At 42.7% G+C, this 21,195-nt stretch overlaps 1 protein-coding gene across 1 annotated transcript in view; it reads right to left on the bottom strand.

Moving 5' to 3' along the window:
- The window catches only part of trpa1a (transient receptor potential cation channel, subfamily A, member 1a), a gene marked incomplete at both ends in the record, with an annotated part of 132,351 nt that overhangs the window by 67,542 nt on the left and 43,614 nt on the right, over positions 1–21,195 (bottom strand). Inside the window, 7 exons of the mRNA XM_084327736.1 lie at positions 8,444–8,503; positions 10,808–10,898; positions 11,296–11,462; positions 11,951–12,065; positions 13,450–13,614; positions 16,333–16,502; positions 18,629–18,729. Of these exons, the coding sequence (XP_084183862.1) occupies positions 8,444–8,503; positions 10,808–10,898; positions 11,296–11,462; positions 11,951–12,065; positions 13,450–13,614; positions 16,333–16,502; positions 18,629–18,729 (869 nt within the window). The remainder of the gene's footprint in view (positions 1–8,443; positions 8,504–10,807; positions 10,899–11,295; positions 11,463–11,950; positions 12,066–13,449; positions 13,615–16,332; positions 16,503–18,628; positions 18,730–21,195) is intronic.

The raw sequence follows: 21,195 nt of genomic DNA, 5'->3' as shown, positions 1-21,195 counted from the left end.
GCTTCCATGCGAGTTGTATTGTCCTGTGCTCCATCCCAAGACACATGTTGTCTTTGTAAAGATGGCGGTTGTGTTTGAATGGGAGTTGGCTGTAACAACATAGATTGTTGTCTTTGCCAAAATGGGGGCTGTTGAATGGGTGTTGGCTGCATCAAGTGCATAGGTTGTTGTATTTGCCAGGGTGGTGGTTGTTGAATGGGTGCTTGTTGCTGTTGCATAGCTTGTGGTTTCCATAGTGATGGTTGTTGCACATATTATTGCTGTGCAGATGGTTGCTGCAGTTCTGGTGGTTGCATAGATGGTTGCTGTGGTTCTGGTGGCTGCATAGACGGTTGCTGTGGTAGTGATGTATATTCTTTTGCATGAGGATTGAGAGTGACTGAGGGTTCCTTTAACCTTGTTCCTTTCCTGTAGTAGGAGTCCATTCCATCGGACTGTGTGAGTGAAAGAGCTTGGTGACTGGGGGATTGTAATACTGCTATTCTTGCGTTGGTAGCTGCCAGTTGTGCATCAAGCTCCATCGTTTCCTTTTTCTTTTTCAGGATCTGTACCTGCTCTTCCAGAGCGTGTTTATCCTTTTTCAGGATCTGTTCCTTGGCTTCCAGAGCGTGTTTCAGGATCTGTTCCTGCTCTTCCAGAGCGTGTTTATCCTTTAACGCTGCAGCGCGAATCACAAGTGAAGCTCTATCTGCCTCGGCCTGTAAGCGAGCTGCTGAGGTAGAAGATCTGCTGGACCTGCTGGACCTGCTGGTATCAGACCTTGTGTGACCTTTGTGAGCAGATTTTTTACTTCCCACATTAGAAATGCTGTCATTTGGATTAATTAGATGTTGCACGTCCTCCTCATCCTTATTAACACTTTCCACATTAGAAATGCTGTCATTTGGATTAATTAGATTTTGCACGTCCTCCTCATCCTCATGAACACTTTCCACAGGTTTGGTCATTTTGTCCATGCATTCATGTGATCAATAAAGTCATTGACATTGATCATTTTGGCTTTGAACCAAATGTCATGTTTTCCCCTTTCCTCAGGAGGTACTATTGGCAACAGAGCCTCCTGGTTTGCTGCTGCTTCCTTGCATATGTGGAGATATTGCGTAAATGCGCATTGCACCTCCTGTTTGCATCCCCTTTGCATTAACCCCAAAATCGTTTTTTGCAAGTTAGAAGCCTTGTTAAATTTAGATTTATGTAATTTATGTAATGTGTCAATTTTATCCAATAGGGCTTTTGGTGTTAATTTGCTCTTGCGTTTTGTGACCTGCTGATCGGTATCAACATTGTGTGTGATTTGACCTGTGTCCACCTCGGACTGTGTTTTAGCCACTGACACTGTGGGTGTGGGCTGTGACTTTTCAACCAATGAAGGTTCTTTACAATGAGTTTCAGCCGTGGCGGGCTGTTCAACCATAATGCTGGTCTCTGTTGGATTCTGAACACCTTTATCAGAATTCATATCAGCAATATAAGACCAACAGATTCAATATGAAACAGTACCTTTGGTTAAATCACAATAAACAAAACCCACAGTTAATCATCACATGACGTTCTAACCAAACCTTGACACACACACACGAACGGGTTGCACAACCATATACCACCAATGCATTGGAATTTTCCCTTTTTATATTTTTCTCAATTGACCCTGTGTGCACAATTTCTTTTTTTATATGGCCATATAAGATATACCGGTAGCGCGCTACATACCTGTTCGTTGCGCAGCGCTGTCGGGGCCGTTTGACTTTATTCTTTGAACTTCAAAAAGTCTTCAAACAGCGCTCCTTGTCCGAGCGCTATTCAATAAACTGCTTGCGCGCAGGACAGCTCCCGATCCGTCCCCTCGCCCAAATGGTGCTGGGGCAGGTGGTGCCGTCCGCTCCTTGACAGTGGTACCGTGGACAGCTCCCGATCCGTCCGCTCGCCCAAATGGTGCTGGGGCAGCTCAGCTGGTGCCGTCCGCTGCTTGCGCGCAGGACATCTCCTCCTGGTCCGTACGCTCCCCGACGGTGCTGGGCAGCTTGGTCCAGATTGTCCACGTTCCGCGCAATTCCAAGCGAAACGGTGAACCAAGCAGTTGTCACTAATGTCTTTCAGCGGCCTCAAAAAATCAAAACACTGTCCCGCTGATCAGCTGTTGAATCTTGAGCGCAGAGCGCGCTGTCTCGCTGATCAGCTGTTTGAATGAATCTTGAGCGCCCAGCGCGATTATCCTCGTCTTCCAATCAATAACAAAGGCAATTGTCCATTTCAAACGAAGAGCCTTAGTTTTTGACTAATGTAGACTCCTTTACCTATAAGCCTACTGCGAGGGGCAAGTGGGCTGGCTTGAGTTAGACGCGTGCTTGAAGAATTCAATGTCCAGAGTGCTCGTATCATTTTCGATATGCCAATCCTTTTATTGACCATTATCAACCAAATAATATAATACAAAAAACTCTTTTCCTAATTACACTGAACACCGACCTATACGGCACATCAACACGAACACGGTCAAAAACTGTTTGGCTATCCCCTTGCACACCTGCCGCTCGTCACCCACTGATCAGTATAAATGGGTAACCAACCCCTGTGGTGGTTGCCATGGTGACTGAAAATGCCACACCTCTGCACCGTGAGTACAAATAAAATGAAATAAACAGAAAGGCTTTTTGGCTCCAACAGGCGGATTTGTGACTGAAGATATTGGATCTTGCCTGCTGTCCCATTCAAGTCCCAGGTTGTAATGACGTAATCATAACACTTAGTTGATTCTGAGTAGACAATTACTCGTTGCATCTGGGCTCATAGTCGTCTACCTATCTTACCATATAGGAATGACCGCTACACCATCGCGCCAATAGCGGCCGAGGGAGGGAGAGTTTTGCGAGTTCTTTGTCGTTCAGACAGATTCTCCTATCTGCACCTATCTGACACGTAGCCACTGATGGTGGAGAAGTGCTGTCCAATTAGCCAATTAGCAATTTTGGGGAAATTCAGGCGTAAAATAATATTCTGTTGTGTGTCACTGTCAATCCAATATTTCAGAGATTCTTCGCCAGTTGCGGGAACTTTGTCACCACCGCGGAGAAGACGCAGACCACCACCTGAAGCCCATGTAGAATCGTGAGTTGAATGTTATACACAATAGATTATTCTTATATAAAACGTTTCTATATAAAGAGGTATGTTTACCTTTGCATTGACGGCGGATTTGTGACTGAAGTCATTGGATCTTTCCTGTGACGTAATCATGACGCTTACTTGATACTCAGTAGACAATTACTCGTTGCATCTGGGCTCATAGCCGTCTACCTATCTACCCATATAGGAATGAGGTTAAACCGTTGCGCCAATAACGGCCGAGGAAGGGAGAGTTTCGTTCGAGTTCTTTGTCGTTCAGACAGATTCTCCTATCTATAGGGACTCTGAAGCTTTTACAGTGGCTGACACGTAGCCACTGATGGTGGAGTAGACAAGTGCAGTTCATCAAAATGCTAACATGTTTTAGGACTTACCCTTGTTTAGTCTATCCATACAGTTGATTTGGAGAAGTATGGCCTGTTTTCTTTCACCTTGTTACAAATGAATTGGCTTGGGGTTCTGTTCAAAGTGATCAGAAGTTTAGTAAAAAAAAATTATCTGTGTTCTTGAGCTTAGTATCAGTGTTAGTATCAGTCTGTCTCCCTTGTGAAAGAGATATTTGATCTCGACGGGACTAACCTGGTTAAATAAAAATAACCTTCTCATCAAAAAAAATTTTCTAACTAAAATATGAACAACTTACAAACACAACTCCATATACTTAGCTTTGTGCTGCACTTTGTAGAAACCATGGGTTTATTTGTGATTATTATGTCTTTCATTCCTTCAGGACACGACTGATGAGCCAGAGCTTCAGGGTGTTGCAGTGGCCCTCCTTACTGTCATCAGTGACCATGACACAAGTCCAGTTCACTACCAGTCTGTGACAATCTCTGTTGTCGTTGAAAGTCACATCATGATCAGCCTCCCCAGATTTGGTGATTCCTTCCTGGTAATGTTTTGACTAATCTATGCACTACACCTCAGCTACCCCAAGGGACTTACCAACACTTTTGAATTCATTCAGAAGATTTTACTAGGTCTAGAAGCTGGTAAACTGTCTCCCAGGTTGCAGACTCTCAAGAATGACTTGATGATGCATTAAACTTTTGAAGGTATTATTTTGACATGACAAGGAAAAAGTGTGTCTATAGAAACTCAACTGAAATGTCTTGTCATGTCAAAATAATACCTTCAAAAGTTGCTGTACTACTTTGCAGATGTTCAGCCAATATGTCCAAACTACTCAATGTACCTTGTTCTTTTTTTTTATGTAATATGTTTACATTTGAGAGTTTTACAGTTAGAATTTTCTTAACCGTCTATAGCATTATTGTAATTTCATCCAAGTAAGTTTTATAGTTGAAAGAGTTTATCAGAATCTCAAAGGCAACATCCAAGTCCCAAAACGTTTGTTTCTCGAGGAACAATAGGAGGCAATGGGCATAAATGCCACTCTGCTCTGACTGCTTCCATTGCTTGTAGGCAGTGGTAGAGTGTACTGTATAGTGTTCTCAGTACTGTGTTCTCAGTACAGAGTACTGTAGTGTTCTATAGTTATCATTCTGCAAACATAGCCTGCTCTAAATGACCGATGGTGCCTCTGACATTCTGACCAACTCTTTCAATGAAAACACCATCTTCTTCCATGATATAGAACATCATGGAGCAAGTACAGCTGCATTTCCATACCTATATGTAGGTATGTCACTATTAACAGTATTGCCAGCTGTATAGCGTGTAATGTTGATTAGTTCCACATTGGCAGGACCCTATATACAGCACAAAGTTTGTGAATTTTACATGTGCCAAGCGGATTGACAATTTTCAGATAATCTATATACATTTTATTCAATGGTAATGTTTGGACTAATCTATGACACCTCAGCGTGTATACCCCAAAGGACTTATCAACACTTTTGAATTGATTCAGAAGATTTTACTAGGTCTAGAAGCTAGTAAACTGTCGCCTAGGTTACAGTTCGAATTTTCTTAACCGTCTATAGCATTATTGTAATTTCATCCAAGTAAGTTTTAGAGTTGAAAAAGTTGATCAGAATCTCAAAGGCAACATCCAAGTCCCAAAACGTTTGTTTCTCGAGGAACAATAGGAGGCAATGGGCATAAATGCCACTCTGCTCTGACTGCTTCCATTGCTTGTAGGCAGTGGTAGAGTGTACTGTATAGTGTTCTCAGTACCGAGTACTGTGTTCTCAGTACAGAGTACTGTAGTGTTCTATAGTTATCATTCTGCAAACATAGCCTGCTCTAAATGACCGATGGTGCCTCTGACATTCTGACCAACTCTTTCAATGAAAACACCATCTTGTTCCATGATATAGAACATCATGGAGCAAGTACAGCTGCATTTCCATACCTATATGTAGGTATGTCACTATTAACAGTATTGCCAGCTGTATAGCGTGTAATGTGGATTGGTATTTTGGTTCCACATTGGCAGGACCCAATATACAGCACAAAGTTTGTGAATTTTACATGTGCCAAGCGGATTGACAATTTTCAGATAATCTATAAATTTTATTCTGTACTGTACATAGATACACTGTGTTATCCCAACGGTCACAATAGTTGCCGTCAACATGTTTGCTCATTATATGACCACACTATACAAATTTGAGTAATTCAGCCAGGATGTAAACAGCTCTGGTCATGTGCACTGCACATATTGAGACCCTTTATTATTTCAATATTTGCTGGAAATGCATTGATGCATCATTCAGTAACATTTTCAGAGCCTTATAACAAACATTATTACACTATTGTGACCAGTGGGATTAAATGTGTAATATACATTACATTACATTACATTACATACAATACATGCATGTATTTATTTTCTATATATATTTTCTCTATATATTTTCTTCAATTTTTTGCCATAATGTTGGAGAGGGCAACACAATGTTTTTGTAACTTAAATAGATGTATACTCTGAATAGAAATAAATACGAGTTTGAAGTTGATATAATGTGCTTGTGTAGTTATTTTTCTGTTAACTTATTCACATGGATTGTAAAACTGAACCTTAAGTTATAGTAACTTCAAATATTTGAGTTGATTAACTTAAAAGAAATGAGGCATAAGAATGACTCAATTTCTTTGAGTTCTGTTAACTTAATCACATAGATTTAAGCTTGAACCTTAAGTCACACTAACTGAATATATTTGAGTTGCCTCCACTTGAGAACCTTAAGTCACAGTAACTGAACATATTTGAATTGCCTTAACTGAGAACTGTAAGTCACAGTAACTGAATATATTTGAGTTGCCTCCACTTGAGAACCTTAAGTCACAGTAACTGAACATATTTTAATTGCCTTAACTGAGAACTGTAAGTCACAGTAACTGAATATATTTGAGTTGCCTCCACTTGAGAACCTTAAGTCACAGTAACTGAACATATTTGAATTGCCTTAACTGAGAACTGTAAGTCACAGTAACTGAATATATTTGAGTTGCCTCCACTTGAGAACCTTAAGTCACAGTAACTGAACATATTTGAATTGCCTTAACTGAGACCTGTAAGTCACAGTAACTGAACATATTTGAGTTGACTCCACTTGGGAACCTTAACATACATTTTGCTGTGTTTGGTGCTGCTGTGATTGCTATCCCCGTCACATTCATGGAATGTGTTCCGTTGTGTGAATCTTGTGGAAATGTAGATAATATGTTGTCAGGCAAAACTTCCAAGGGAATTTGAGAGTATATGACAAGAGTGGCTGATCCCAATTAAGTAGCAGCAATGAATTATTACAATGGCAGAGATCTCATAGTGTGTTCTATGGCTGTTATATAGAATGCATGCAATGTATGGAATATCAACCGTTGACCGTATTCACACAAAAGCCATTTTGGCATGAAATAAAGAGCAAAATGGCTGCCGTGTGAATATGGTAAATTTCAGGCCTAGGGTTAGATGTTAGGTTTACTTGGCTTCAGGCAGGGCTACTCTGCTGGACGACCACTGCATTGCAGCTCCATCATAAGGAGAAAATGTTTTGTTTGTTTGTTCTCCTTTAAGCCAACAAAAAGTGCAAGCAATGATTTGGCAACCAATTTTTTGAGAGACACTTTGTGTTACAATATGCATATTAAGTTGCAGTGTAAGCCATGTGTCCAGCAGAAATGTTGCATCTACATAATGCTTTTTAACAAAGATGCACTATAAAGATGCAAGTATGATTTTCAATCATTTGGCAGGAAGGAAGGAAGGAAGGAAGGAAGGAAGGAAGGAAGGAAGGAAGGAAGGAAGGAAGGAAGGAAGGAAGGAAGGAAGGAAGGAAGGAAGGAAGGAAGGAAGGAAGGAAGGAAGGAAGGAAGGAAGGAAGGAAGGAAGGAAGGAAGGAAGGAAGGACGGAAGGAAGGAAGGAAGGAAGGAAGGAAGGAAGGAAGGAAGGAAGGAAGGAAGGAAGACATGAGTTTTCTGAAGGACACTTAATTTCAATACGCTATCAGATCAGAATAGATACAGTACTTACATTCATAGCGGAAAGAGGCTTGACGTTTTCTCCTGCCTCTCCTGCCAACTTCTTATATTGCAATGGTGCTTCAAGCCACTGGAAGTTATACTCAATCTGTTTAAAAAAAAAAAAAAAAAAACAGTACATTTTACATCTAAGCTTTTTAATGGGAGAGTTAGTATGTGTGTGTGTGTGTGTGTGTGTGTGTGTGTGTGTGTGTGTGTGTGTGTGTGTGTGTGTGTGTGTGTGTGTGTGTGTGTGTGTGTGTGTGTGTGTGTGTGTGTGTGTGTGTGTGTGTGTGTGTCTGTGGTGTGTGTGTGTGTGTGTGTGTGTGTGTGTGTGTGTGTGTGTGTGTGTGTCTGTGTGTGTGTGTGTGTGTGTGTGTGTGTGTGTGTGTGTGTGTGTGTGTGTGTGTGTGTGTGTGTGTGTGTGTGTGTGTGTGTGTGTGTGTGTGTGTGTGTGTGTGTGTGTGTGTGTCTGTGTCTGTGTCTGTGTGTGTGTGTGTGTCTGTGTCTGTGTCTGTGTCTGTGTCTGTGTCTGTGTCTGTGTCTGTGTGTGTGTGTGTGTGTGTGTGTGTGTGTGTGTGTGTGTCTGTGTGTGTGTCTGTGTCTGTGTCTGTGTCTGTGTCTGTGTGTGTGTGTGTGTGTGTGTGTGTGTGTGTGTGTGTGTGTGTGTGTGTGTGTGTCTGTGTGTGTGTGTGTGTGTGTGTGTGTGTGTGTGTGTGTGTGTGTGTGTGTGTGTGTGTGTGTGTGTGTGTGTGTGTGTGTGTGTGTGTGTGTGTCTGTGTCTGTGTCTGTGTCTGTGTCTGTGTCTGTGTCTGTGTCTGTGTCTGTGTCTGTGTCTGTGTCTGTGTCTGTGTGTGTGTGTGTCTGTGTCTATCTGTCTGTCAGTCTTACACAATAGTTGGGGCCGTTGACGTCCTCCTCTGACTCTTTAGTACAGGTGTCCAGCAGCGTCTACAAGAAAAGACAGAATGAACACCCATCTAATAGAGATACGCTTCTCATCAGTCAGGTTTACAGATATCAAGGGAGATCCCCCCTTGAACGGCCCTTCAAAGGTTTCTCTCCTCCACATTGCATGTGGTGCATTGTTTCCTATTGCTATAGGTTTTAGTGAGGTTTTCATTACCTTCGCGTGGGGTCATTGCATTAATTTATTTAAAACATTTTGGACTTCATGGCGTTTTTGCTTTGTTCTTGATTTATTGTGATGTTTCTTCTTGACTTGTTTAAAGAAGACGTGTCTGGCCCATGGGGACATTAACTTGTGTTGTCGGGCCTTACAAATACATTTGATTTTATTTGATTTGAGAGCAGCAGCACAACAGTGACAGATCGCTGGAATTATGTTGCCATTTGGTTACCCTGGTTATGATATCATTAAAACATCTACATCAGAATCAGTTTTTGTCTTTCAAGTGCATTTGCAAATGCAGTGGGGCAGGGGAACATAAATCAAACATGTCCCTGTGGTACGGAACACAGTAATAGTGAATATACACAGTGTATTTGCAGGGGTGGGAATATATTTGCTGTACAGGATGCGTGTAGCTTATTGCCAGCGGAAGAGTGCAAGATAATGCTTCCGCATTCGTCACCGCACGCCAGTACGGTAATGCGCCTTTCCTTTCGCCCCGCTCAGACAAATGCATGTAGTACATTGCAACACAACGCAGCATTTCCGCGCACATTGCAACGAATCACTTGGAGTTTGAAAGTGATATCAGAAGAAACTACTCAACCTCGGCTGTCTTTAACTAGCAGGACGCTAGTGGGCTAGTCGCTAAAATATATATCGTTTTATATATAATTGTACCAACACAGATATTAGGCAGTACACACATTGTCCTGCAATACATGTACAGTGAATGCACAGCTACATTCACCATATATTTCTATCGCTGCTGCGGTCTACAGTGAAATGCAATATTATTATTATTATTGTAAAGATTATCATTACAATCGCAGCCTGGAGAGGCAATGTTACAAGCGTACCAGGGTTGTGTGCAAAGAGCACAGCCTCTCAATTTGCACAACGTGCACAAAATAATAATTGTAATGATCTTTACAATAATAATAATATTGCCTTTCACTGTAGACCGCAGCAGCGATAGAAATATATGGCGAATGTAGCTGTGCATTCACTGTACATGTATTGCAGGACAATGTGTGTACTGCCTAATATCTGTGTTGGTACAATTATATATAAAACAATATATATTTGAGCGACTAGCCCACTAGCGTGAAGGGGCTCCTTTCCTCAGAGCAGCCCGCTTGTATCACCACGCTCGGCGCTGCTGCGATGGTGCAGGAGGTTGCCTCGCTAGTGGGCTAGTCGCTCAAATATATATATCGTTTTATATATAATTGTACCAACACAGATATTAGGCAGTACACACATTGTCCTGCAATACATGTACAGTGAATGCACAGCTACATTCGCCATATATTTCTATCGCTGCTGCGGTCTACAGTGAAATGCAATATTATTATTATTGTAAAGATCATTACAATTATTATTTTGTGCACGTTGTGCAAATTGAGAAGCTGTGCTCTTTGCACACAACCCTCGTACACTTGTAACATTGCCTCTCCAGGCTGCGATTGTAATGATAATCTTTACAATAATAATAATAATATTGCATTTCACTGTAGACCGCAGCAGCGATAGAAATATATGGCGAATGTAGCTGTGCATTCACTGTACATGTATTGCAGGACAATGTGTGTACTGCCTAATATCTGTGTTGGTACAATTATATATAAAACGATATATATTTTAGCGACTAGCCCACTAGCGTCCTGCTAGTTAAAGACAGCCGAGGTTGAGTAGTTTCTTCTGATATCACTTTCAAACTCCAAGTGATTCGTTGCAATGTACGCAGAAATGCTGCGTTGTGTTGCAATGTACTACATGCATTTGTCTGAGCGGGGCGAAAGGAAAGGCGCATTACCGTACTGGCGTGCGGTGACGAATGCGGAAGCATTCTTGCACTCTTCCGCTGGCAATAAGCTACACGCGTACAGGATATACTGTGCACATAGTAATCAACATTTCTATAGAATCGGAGGGTTCCTCCAAAGTCTTTGGACTTGTAATCATAATGTCCTGGACATTGGTCCTAAGAATTGGACTATGCATGGTGTTCAGCCAGTAAGACCAAAAAATAAACATTGCTTATAAGGAGGCCTATTACATTCAGGATTGGTTACTCTGCTGTAAACTAATCCTGCTCCCCATGATGCTGTGAAACTAACCTTGAATGATTCTGGTAACACTTTGATCATTTCAGTGACCGCACAGGTCCTGAGTGAGTTCCATTTGAAGGCAAGCAGAGCCTCAAAGCATCTGCAACATACAGAGAGAGAGAGAGAAAGAGAGAGATTGAGGAACAGGGTTTTAAGAAAACAGAACAACAACAAATGATTAGCTAGTAAACTAGTTAGAGTAACTTCATATTAATGAATTTGACTTTGAATAAATATTGGTGAAAAAAAGTCTAATCAATTGCGTATAGAAACATCTGAATCAATCAGGCTTAATACAATGAATGATGGAGTCAATCAATCAATTAATCTTGACTCTTTGAGCCACACAATTGTCCAAGGTGAATTATTTAGTCCCTTGTACCACACCACCCCCCCCCTAATCGGTGATAAGTGTGCAGTGATTTCTCTTCAACCTTTCCGTTTTTTTAACTATTTAGTTTTTACCCCCCGCCAAAAAGAATTACAAATTATCTGACCTTTCACTCTTTATTACGGCATCGGCAGTCTCCTTCCTCCCATTGAGTATAGCCTCATGCAAGAAGGAGGCGTCCATCTTGTTGAGGAGGAGCGCGCCCCTTTGACCCAGCAGCAACAGCACAGCTGCGGTGTGACCCTCTCTGGCACACAGATGCAGAGCGGTGTTCTGGAGACAGACATGTTTCAAGAAATAATCTCTAAGAGTTACCTCTAGGCAGAATAGCGTGGTGTGGGCTGGAGTTGAGGCATTGCCATCTGCCAAGAGAGGTCTTATCTGGAGAAATTCACACTATAATAAGTTACTGTATAGTATACTGTATATATATTTATAATAACTTATTATAATGTGAATTTCTATGATACTCACTGAGCAATATAATTTACTGTGAGAAATAGAACAAAGTGCAAGTGGGGCTCTTTTGCCTATAGAGGTCGCTGTTGGACAGCATCACATTATTCTACTTTACATCACGTAAGATTTCTGAGAGAGACTCCACAACATACAATAACATGGAGTAAGCACATTATTTAGTGGTTGAGTCTGCATGCTCAGCAAATCGAATCTAACCCTAACCATAAATACCCCTTTTTACATTTTTTTTTTTATAAATAAGTCAATAAAAACTTCCAAGCTATAGAAAAATGTTTGCAGACCCCGTCCTCGTCGGTCTTGTCCATTAGCCTGAGGTTGGAGGTCAGCAGGGTGGTCATGGTCTTGGTGTAACCCTCTGAGGCGGCGTGGTGCAGAACGCTCCAGCCCTTATAGTCGCTGGAAGAATCGGTCCATTCATTCATTTCCTTTAGTCATTTAGCTGACGCTTTTATCCAAAGCCACTTAACAGGTCAACAGGAAGGGTACAACTCTGGCAGCTTAAGGTTAATCACATAGTAGTAGTAATGCAAGGTAGATTCCTTAGTAGCAGAGTGCATAATAGAAAATTATAGTACAAAGGTTAGTATTTATTTTATTTTTCAGATATTGATTGAAGAAGTGTGTTTTTACTCAACGGTGGAAAATTGGGCGGATTTCGGCTGCCCTGACCATACCATCTTCAGCCTGCTTTCTTGGACTAAGGGCAGGGGTGTAAAAAGTACCCAGAAATTATACTTAAGTGAAAGTATGGGTACCGTCTCAAAATCGTACTCAAGTAAAAGTCAGAGTAACTGGCTAAAAACACACTTGAGTAAAAGTAAAAAAGGTTTCTACTCTTATGTGTACTTAAGTACTAAAAACTAAAAGTAAACAACTTTCTATTCTTCTGATAGCAGGTGTTTAATCAAAGATCTTCCACAAGGACCAATCAGCATGGGTATGGGCGGGTTCATTTTCCATTGTGGGGATTTGATTCGCTGTTTTTAAATAAAGTGTGGCCGCAGGATTAATAACGTTAACCTTAGTTCGGCCAGAGAAACAAATATACTAATTAAAATTGTTGGACCTGCGAGATTTGTACTTTGTACTTTGTTGGTCTGCATTTTAAATGTAAGGAGTAAAAAGTACGTTTTTTTTCTCTGAAATGTGATTGAGTAAAGTACAAGTATACAAACCTAATAATACTTGAGTAAAGTACAAATCCCCCAAAACAGTACTTAAGTATTGTAACGAAATACAATTTCTCAAGTACTTTACACCCCTGACTAATATAAGGGTTCACTGTGTTCCTTGCTGGTGGCCTCAGCACATGACACAAGAGAAGCGATATGTTTCAATGAGCCTGGTTTCCAGGGTGGGTCTCACACTGAACTGGAATATTGAAAGCTAAACAACACCTGGCCTGTTCTATGCCTAGTTGTTGTTAATACTGATTTACAACTAATATCGGCAAAGAAAATCGATATTATTCCTAATAGGGTCCTATTAGATATAAACAAATCTACAACTGAATTACAGAACATATAAACGAATCAATGTGTAAAATCTACAATTCTATTTAGGGATGGAAACCTTTCATGCCTTGCTTGATCCAAACTATCCTCTCATTCATAGTTTGAATGTCATCTAGAGGGGAAATGGCCTGATGAATTTCAATCACAGATTCTATTCCATTCTATACATTTATTTGATTTGATTTAATATTCTCCTATTTCATCCTATTCTATTCCAATCCATTCTTCTCTATTCTATTCTACTCTCCACAGTGGGGTTCCTGTACCTGTGAAGGAGAGCCCCTTTCCGGAGCAGCAGCTCCACCACCTGAACATGTCCGCCCCGGGAGGCCAGGTGCAGTGGGGTCATCCCCCCCTCGTCCCCCTCGTTCAGCAGTCTGGTGTCGGCCATGCTGTCCAGCAGCCTCACGCACGTGTTGATCCTGCCGTACCTGTTGGATTCAAGATTCAAGATTCAAGTTGTTTATTCGTCACATACAATACACAAGACATGTAGTGAAATGAAGGTGGCCATGCCCGCTTCGATTGTGCAAAAAAATACAAATAATAATAATAATAGAATAAAAGAATAAAATAGAATATGAATAAAATAGACATGATAAAAATACTACATAAAATACAAAAGGCAATGAGTCCTATGTACACTTCTATACAATATACAGTTCTTCCCTATGTCACTATGCTATCCTAACTATACAAAAACATCCAGTTATGTTTTTTTCTTTTTTTTTTTTACCTTTTTTCTGTCCTTTAAAGTGACCTCTTCTCATGTGATTAAAGTGACCTGTGGTGTGTTTGTGTGTGAGAGAGTGCAGGATGTGTGGTGTGTGTGTGTGTGTGTGTGTGTGTGTGTGTGTGTGTGTGTGTGTGTGTGTGTGTGTGTGTGTGTGTGTGTGTGTGTGTGTGTGTGTGTGTGTGTGTGTGTGTGTGTGTGTGTGTGTGTGTGTGTGTGTTCACGTGTGCTTGTGTGTGGAGAGATCAGTGTTCAATGTTCTGATGGCCTGGGGGAAGAAGCTGAGCCTGAGTCCCAAAGGTGATTGGTTACACACACTGACACCTTCAATGTGTTCCCTGTATATGTGCATTTCATTGCTTTTACTGTTTCTGCCCAGGGACTACAGTAAAGACAAATGGCCAGGTTGGCTAAACTGGCACATTTACAGAAATGCTTATTGATGTACCTCATAGACCAGCACTGTCACTAATTCACTCACTCACTCACTCACTCACTCACTCACTCACTCACTCACTCACTCACTCACTCACTCACTCACTCACTTTCTAGCCTATAATGGCTCTTCATCAGGTGCTTGGTATGCGTCTTTGTTATGTACCATGCTTTTGGTTAATCTTGTGTCCTGTGTTGCAGCTGATTGCTGCTAATTGGACACCTGCCTGGCAGGGCTCAAAGGCCCTCCCCCATCCACACATGCACACACACTGCTGCTGGAAGACACTGTTGGAACAGTGTCTCCCTCCCTTCCACCACATTGATCTTTAGTTTGCGCTAGATATCATAATAAGTATAGTCTTTTGGTTTAAACATAGACCGTTGGTGTCTGTGTCCCCTTATGTTGATTCCCTCTGAGCCAGGGTCGTAACAGTCTTTCACCCTGACCCTGGCCCGACTATAATCTGAATCATCTGTGATAGTGTATACAGGAAATTAAAATATTGGTCAAGAAATCAAGAATCAATTTTCTCTTGACTTCAGAATCAGGTTTATTTGCAATTTAAGTGTTTACTGCACATACAAGGGGTTCTATGTGGCTCACATAGAACACAAAAGAAAAAAACCACTGTACTGCTAAACTTCGATTGATAGCCCAGGCTTTTATTTGCTTCAATCACTGAACTCAACCGGCCTATATTATATTTGGGACAGGTGTTTATTTGTGACAGGCCTTTAATTCCTATCACACAAAACGCTTGCTTAGCAAAGATGGGAAATACTATCAAACAGTTTATTTAAACCAGTATGAATATTATTTGTATAAAAACTAGGCTATCGAATAACACACCAATTATGAATCATTCAATTGATTTAGCTCTGAGAGACAGCGCTAGTGAAGAGCAATTAGACTTTGTTTTCAGTTGCCTCTCGCTGTCCAGTTCAGCACCACAGACAGCGCCCAGGCAGCCCCCCCCCCACAGAGTCAGACAGAGAATACAATGCTGTTACACACGCACCACAGACACGCAGGCTCCCCTATCCGCTGTAGTTTACTTTAGCTTGTAATAAGCCCCCCCCCCCCCCCCCCCCCACCATGCAGCCTGGCCCTTTTACTGTCTTGAATTTCAGGTTGTTATTTTTTATCTGTCCTGCCATGTCAATCAGCAATGTGACTGACATTTGAATGCAAGTAAATAACATAAAATAAACTGCCTTGCTTGCAGTGTCAACGGCAACCAGATAAATAATGAATGTAGCCCCGGCGTCTAATTGAGACCGGCCTTTATTTATCAAAAGGTGTAGCCACACATGAAAGGGACATACACACACACACACACCCTCACACAAACACGTGACCTCCCTGTCAAAATGTCAGCCTGCTAGGGCAGAAACTGGCTGCTAGAGGGGGGGGGGCACTATTGTGGACCAACCAGCCAACCTACAGAGCCACAGGTTTGCATACAGTTCATGAGTTTGAATATGTCCTCCAATTATGGCAACGGAGGACACTGAATCCTTGTATTAATAGTGAAAAATAACAGTGGGGATCATTGGAGGACCTACTGTTGAAATAAGTGAATGTGTTTTATTCGACCTCTTTATTTATTTATTTATTTATTTATTTATTTATTTATTTATTTATTTATTTATTTATTTATTTATTTATTTATTTATTTATTTATTTATTTATTTATTTATTTATTTATTTATTTATTTATTTATTTATTTATTTATTTATTCTATTGTGCTTAACTTAGTTCATATTTCATTTTATTTTACTCCACCTCTTTATTGTATTATCTGTTTGTTAAGGTCTGTCCCCTAATGTCGCACCGAAAACGACCAAAGCTAATTCCTTGTATGTGAAAACTACTTGGCAATAAAGACCTTTCTGATTCTGAACACTTTGCTGATTTGGGTTAGGGTTAGGTGTGAGATCATGTGCAACACGTTACTCACTCACTACTTTACTCACTCAGTAGCGAAGTGCAGAGCAGACTTCTTCTTTTTGCATTTGTGGTCCAGCGAGACATTCAGTCCCAATATCTTGTTGACTGAGTCTGGAACCCCCAGTCTACAGGCGTAGTGGAGGGGGATGCAGCCGTCATTATCCTCTGCATGGAGAAGCTCCTTAACACTACTCAACTGAGAGAGAGAGAGAGAGAGAGAGAGAGAGAGAGAGAGAGAGAGAGAGAGAGAGAGAGAGAGAGAGAGAGAGAGAGAGAGAGAGAGAGAGAGAGAAGAGAGAGAGAGAGAGAGAGAGAGAGAGAGAGAGAGAGAGAGAGAGAGAGAGAGAGAGAGAGAGAGAGAGAGAGAGAGAGAGAGAGAGAGAGAGAGAGAGAGAGAGAGAGAGAGAGAGAGAGAGAGAGAGAGAGAGAGAGAGAGAGAGAGAGAGAGAGAGAGAGAGAGAGAGAGAGAGAGAGAGTGAAAGCAAGAGCAACTGTCATGGTCTTGACACTAGGGGGCATCAACATCTTTCAGGATCATGTTATTTATATAACATGTATGTATAAAATACAGTTTTAATAATAAACTCTTTGTATTATAGCCTATTGAATGTAATATATTTACACCATGCAGGTATTTTTATGAGGTATCAACTCTCAACAAACGAAGTATGGAGATATTATATCATATGTATCATTCTTGTAACTGAGGGGTTACAAAACCCTGACTGTATTAAAGATTGTTATAGATTAAACCACTGCTAGTTATGTACTTTAATTACTGGCCAGACAGTACATCAAATATAGATGGTGAACACCCACAAGAACACGGCATTGACAAAGAAATAGTATTTGAGGGTAATTTATTATTATTAGGCAACATTAGGTTACAGAATGAGAATTAGGGTCGCGCTTGTATGGCGAAGAATATACGTAAAGTCAGTCAATAGCATGAGTCACTAAGAATAGCAGGAATCCTACGATGGGTCTAAGTTGACACCACCTGTCGTATAGTAGCAACTAGATAGGGCAACACTGGTACCGCCTGGAGACAATGGGTTCCCTCCGGGGGTGTAAGGCCTGGAGGGTAGAGGAATGTTCGGGTACTCCGTCTGATTCAATGAGGAATAAAGAGACTCCAGGTACAGGAGTCGGTCCTTGTAAACTCCCTTGATCAGCAGCAAAGTAATAATTGTAATCCAAATGCTAGATAGCATTGATGACAGCTAGCCAGCCTCCGTCCACGAGGCCGGCCCGAGTTGTAATCCTCACGAGGTTGAATCCCAAACGACAGTGGAAATCAACGATGCTCTTCTCCGGGTACCACGTTCCAAATCAATATAATCCAACCAGTAATGGTTCTGCAATCGCCGACGCCGTTCTCCTGTGTACATGTCCAACGGTTCTCCGCCTAGGACTCCTCGGGTGTGGGTGACGTATTTAGGCCACACACCCTGGCTAAGTACACTAGCTAAAGACACGACGAACCGCTGGGTAATGCTACACACGAACGAACAAACTGTGGCCGCACGATATACAATAAATGAACGACTATTTACTTCACATTAGATTAGGTCGAACTCGACGTTACTTCATTAAACTCTGACACTTTTACTATTCTATTCGCACGTGGTTCTCAATGCTCTGTTAGACGCAAGGTTGCTCACTTCACTGCACGTTGACTCGTGGTGAAGGTGGGTAAGGTACTGAACGAGGCTGAACTGAACTACTGCTGTGCGCACCTTGCGCTCTATTTATACTTAAGTGAATATCTAGTCCCAAACCGCAGTCTTTGTCTGGTATCAATACGCTGACTCCGGGCATGTTCTGACATGCCTGAACTTGTCTTTGAACCTGCCGTTGGGGGCCTGCGCGCTGGCGCTTGGGGGCGCTGTCCAATAGGAGAGCGAATATTACTCTGGTTTGAACGCAGGTAAAGGGATATTCCGTGTATATATATAAATAATATACAAAGTATATCAAACAATAAAGGTAGATTCTCAGTTTAATCTGGCCCTTCACAACAATTCTCTAGTCTAGAATCACAAGAGACAGGCTCATTCATTCATTCATACATCCATCTATCCATCCAACTAACTAACCAACCAATTTACCATCCATCCAACTAACTAACCAACCATCTATCCACCCAACTAACTAAGCAACCAATCGACCACCCACCCACCCATCCAACTAACTAACCAACTAACCAACTAACTAACCAACTAACCAACTAACTAACTAACTAATAACTAACCAACTAACCAACTAACTAACCAACCAACTAACCAACCGACCATCCATCCATCCATCATATGAAGGCACCTGTAGGAGCTCTTCAGGCAGGTTCTTCAGTCCTCTGGGCTGTAGGATGGTCAGGTGGAGGAAGTTGCATCCACACTTGTCTGTGCTTTTCATATCAGCCCCTGGGATTACAGCAGCACAATGGATGGACTGGATATATAGAGTTATAGGATAAATATCTTTCCTAAAACATCTTTTAATTTGGTTTTGTGAATTTTCTTATTGTTATATATCATACTTGGCTATCGCGTCTCGCTCTGCCAATGAGATATCCTCTTATATCCACGCACCTAGCGTGCACGCGAAACAAACAAATGCACCCACTTGCACGTGACCAAGCCACTCCCATGCGTCTCCCTATATGACGCCGGAAATGGTCACGCTCCACCTTCCTCATTTCGCACAGCTAATGCTAATGCTACAATGTTGGGGCGCCGTTCCCATGTTCCCCACCGAGGGCTGTCTTTACTGTCTTCCCTCCTCTTAACCATTCATGCTGACGGTCAATCGGTGTCTAATGTTGGGGGTTTAACGGGGGCTTGTTTACCATTTACATGGGTGGATGGGCTGAGGCTCAGGGCAGGTGTGCTTTTTGTGAATCTATGAATTGAAAATGGGGGTCCCTGATGTGGACAGGACTAACGTTTTCTCTGGTCTGCATCCCCTTAACAATTGTGTGTATTGGGCTAGCCCATTCTGCAATATGTTATTAGAGTTTTCATTCATTCATTAATTTTATCCCTTCATGGGTGCACACCGCAGTGGAGGTTGTTGCATGCCTACTAGTGAGGCAGTGCTTCACTAGTAGTAGACTTTGGTCTGCAGCCACCACTGGTGTTCCGTGCTTAGTGAAGCAGGTGGCATCAGTCCTTTGCCCTGACATGGTGGAACGGTGGGCCATGAGGCGAGTCGGCCCGGCAGGTGGCTGGTGGGCTGATGAAGCCTATTCCGCCGCGGTACAGAATTTTGCAGCGACTGGCAACATTGCTCAATTGGCTGTTTTTTCTGTCAAAAATGGTGTCGGCTGGTGGGGCCTTACGTCAAAACCATCGCGCAAGGTTTTGAGGTTATTCAGCTTTTGACCTAGCCGCAAGCTATAACCGCAGGGAGGGCTAGGATGCTGTCAACACTTGTTCACAGGCATCTTTGGTTCGAGCAGTCTCCCCTTGAGGAGGAGAGAAGACTTCCCCTCCTCAGGGCTCCCCTCTCCGCAGAGGGACTTTTTGGTCTGTCCGCAGGGGCGCGGGCGGTATTTGACCTGGGCCCCACACCGCCCCACACCGCGCAGCCAGAGGTGAGAGCACGGCCCGCGGCCATGTTTCCCCCGCCTGAGATACCCTGGGCACAAAGAAAACAGGTGATCACAAGGCCGACAGCCTCGGCGGCCTGAGGGATCGGCTACATTAGATGAGCACACCATAAAAAAACGTCGCCGTCTAGCTGTGTCTAGCACGCTCTCCGGTTACTCCCCCCCGCTACGCTACGGGACACAGGGCTCTGATTTGTTCCCTTTGGCTGCGGGCCGCATGCTTTCAGTGAAACGCAAGCTGCCCCACGTTTCGCTTCTCATGGGGACAGGGGCTGACACCCAGTTGCTAGCTAGGCCTGGGTCTGCCTGTGAGAATGCTGTGCTGTCAAGCGGCTCCCACACCACACGTTCTGCGTCTGTGTTTGGTGAGCCTGGTGTTGTGTCTGTCGACGAAAAAAGTTGTCAGCGGGGGAACTCGAGGCCCAGGAGGTCGCAGCGTGAGTTCCCCCAGCCCCGCCCTCGCCAGGCCGGGTATTACGTTAGTGCCTCCCCCGACCGGAAGACCGGCGGTGGTCAGTCAGGCACGCATGGTTTGGGTGGTAGTAATATCACTACAGGGCTACGGTGTGTAGGGACCCACCCTATCGGGCAGTGTGGGGACCACACGCCTTGCATGTCCAGCTGCAGAACAGGCTATCCTCAGCAGTCCATGCCGGGAAGATGCTCAGCAGGGGAGCTTATGTCACCAAGGGTGATGGCCGCTCCCCACGTATCAGACCGCACCTTCTGTCGGGGTCCCCCCCTTGGGTGCGATTGCCTCGTTGGTAGAGTCAGGGTGCGATATCCCGGCTCCACAAGACACCCTGCTCGCGCGGTTGGCAAGACCAGGGTTGACAACGCACAGCGGGAGGGACCGGGCCACCTATCTACGATTCAAGATTCAAGATTCAAGATTCAAGATTCAAGATTCAAGATTAAAGATTGTTTATTGTCATATGCACAGTTAAACAGACAGTTTGCCATACAATGAAAATCTTACTTTGCTAGTCCACCCTTCACACAAAATCACACAATACTTAACTTAAACATATTTAAATACAAGCCAGTGCTAGAAAATAAGGTAAAATAGATAAAAATATATATACAAGGCACAGTGAGTTACATTGCACGTTCCGATCAGTATTTACATGTGAATGGAGGTGACAGTGGGTCACAGCAGCAGTTAAAAGTGTCTTTAGTGATTCATAGTTCGGGGGGGAAGGTTGTGACAGTGTGTTCACAGCAGTAATCAGGTCAGTGTCTGCCGAGAAGGTGTGTGTGTGTGTGGGGGGGGGGCTAG

The sequence above is a fragment of the Notolepis coatsorum genome (assembly GCF_963971535.1).
Source record: "Notolepis coatsorum genome assembly, chromosome: 13".
Taxonomy (NCBI): domain Eukaryota; kingdom Metazoa; phylum Chordata; class Actinopteri; order Aulopiformes; family Paralepididae; genus Notolepis; species Notolepis coatsorum.
The sequence above is the reverse complement of the archived record's forward strand: the minus strand, read 5'-3'. Positions and strand labels throughout refer to the sequence as shown.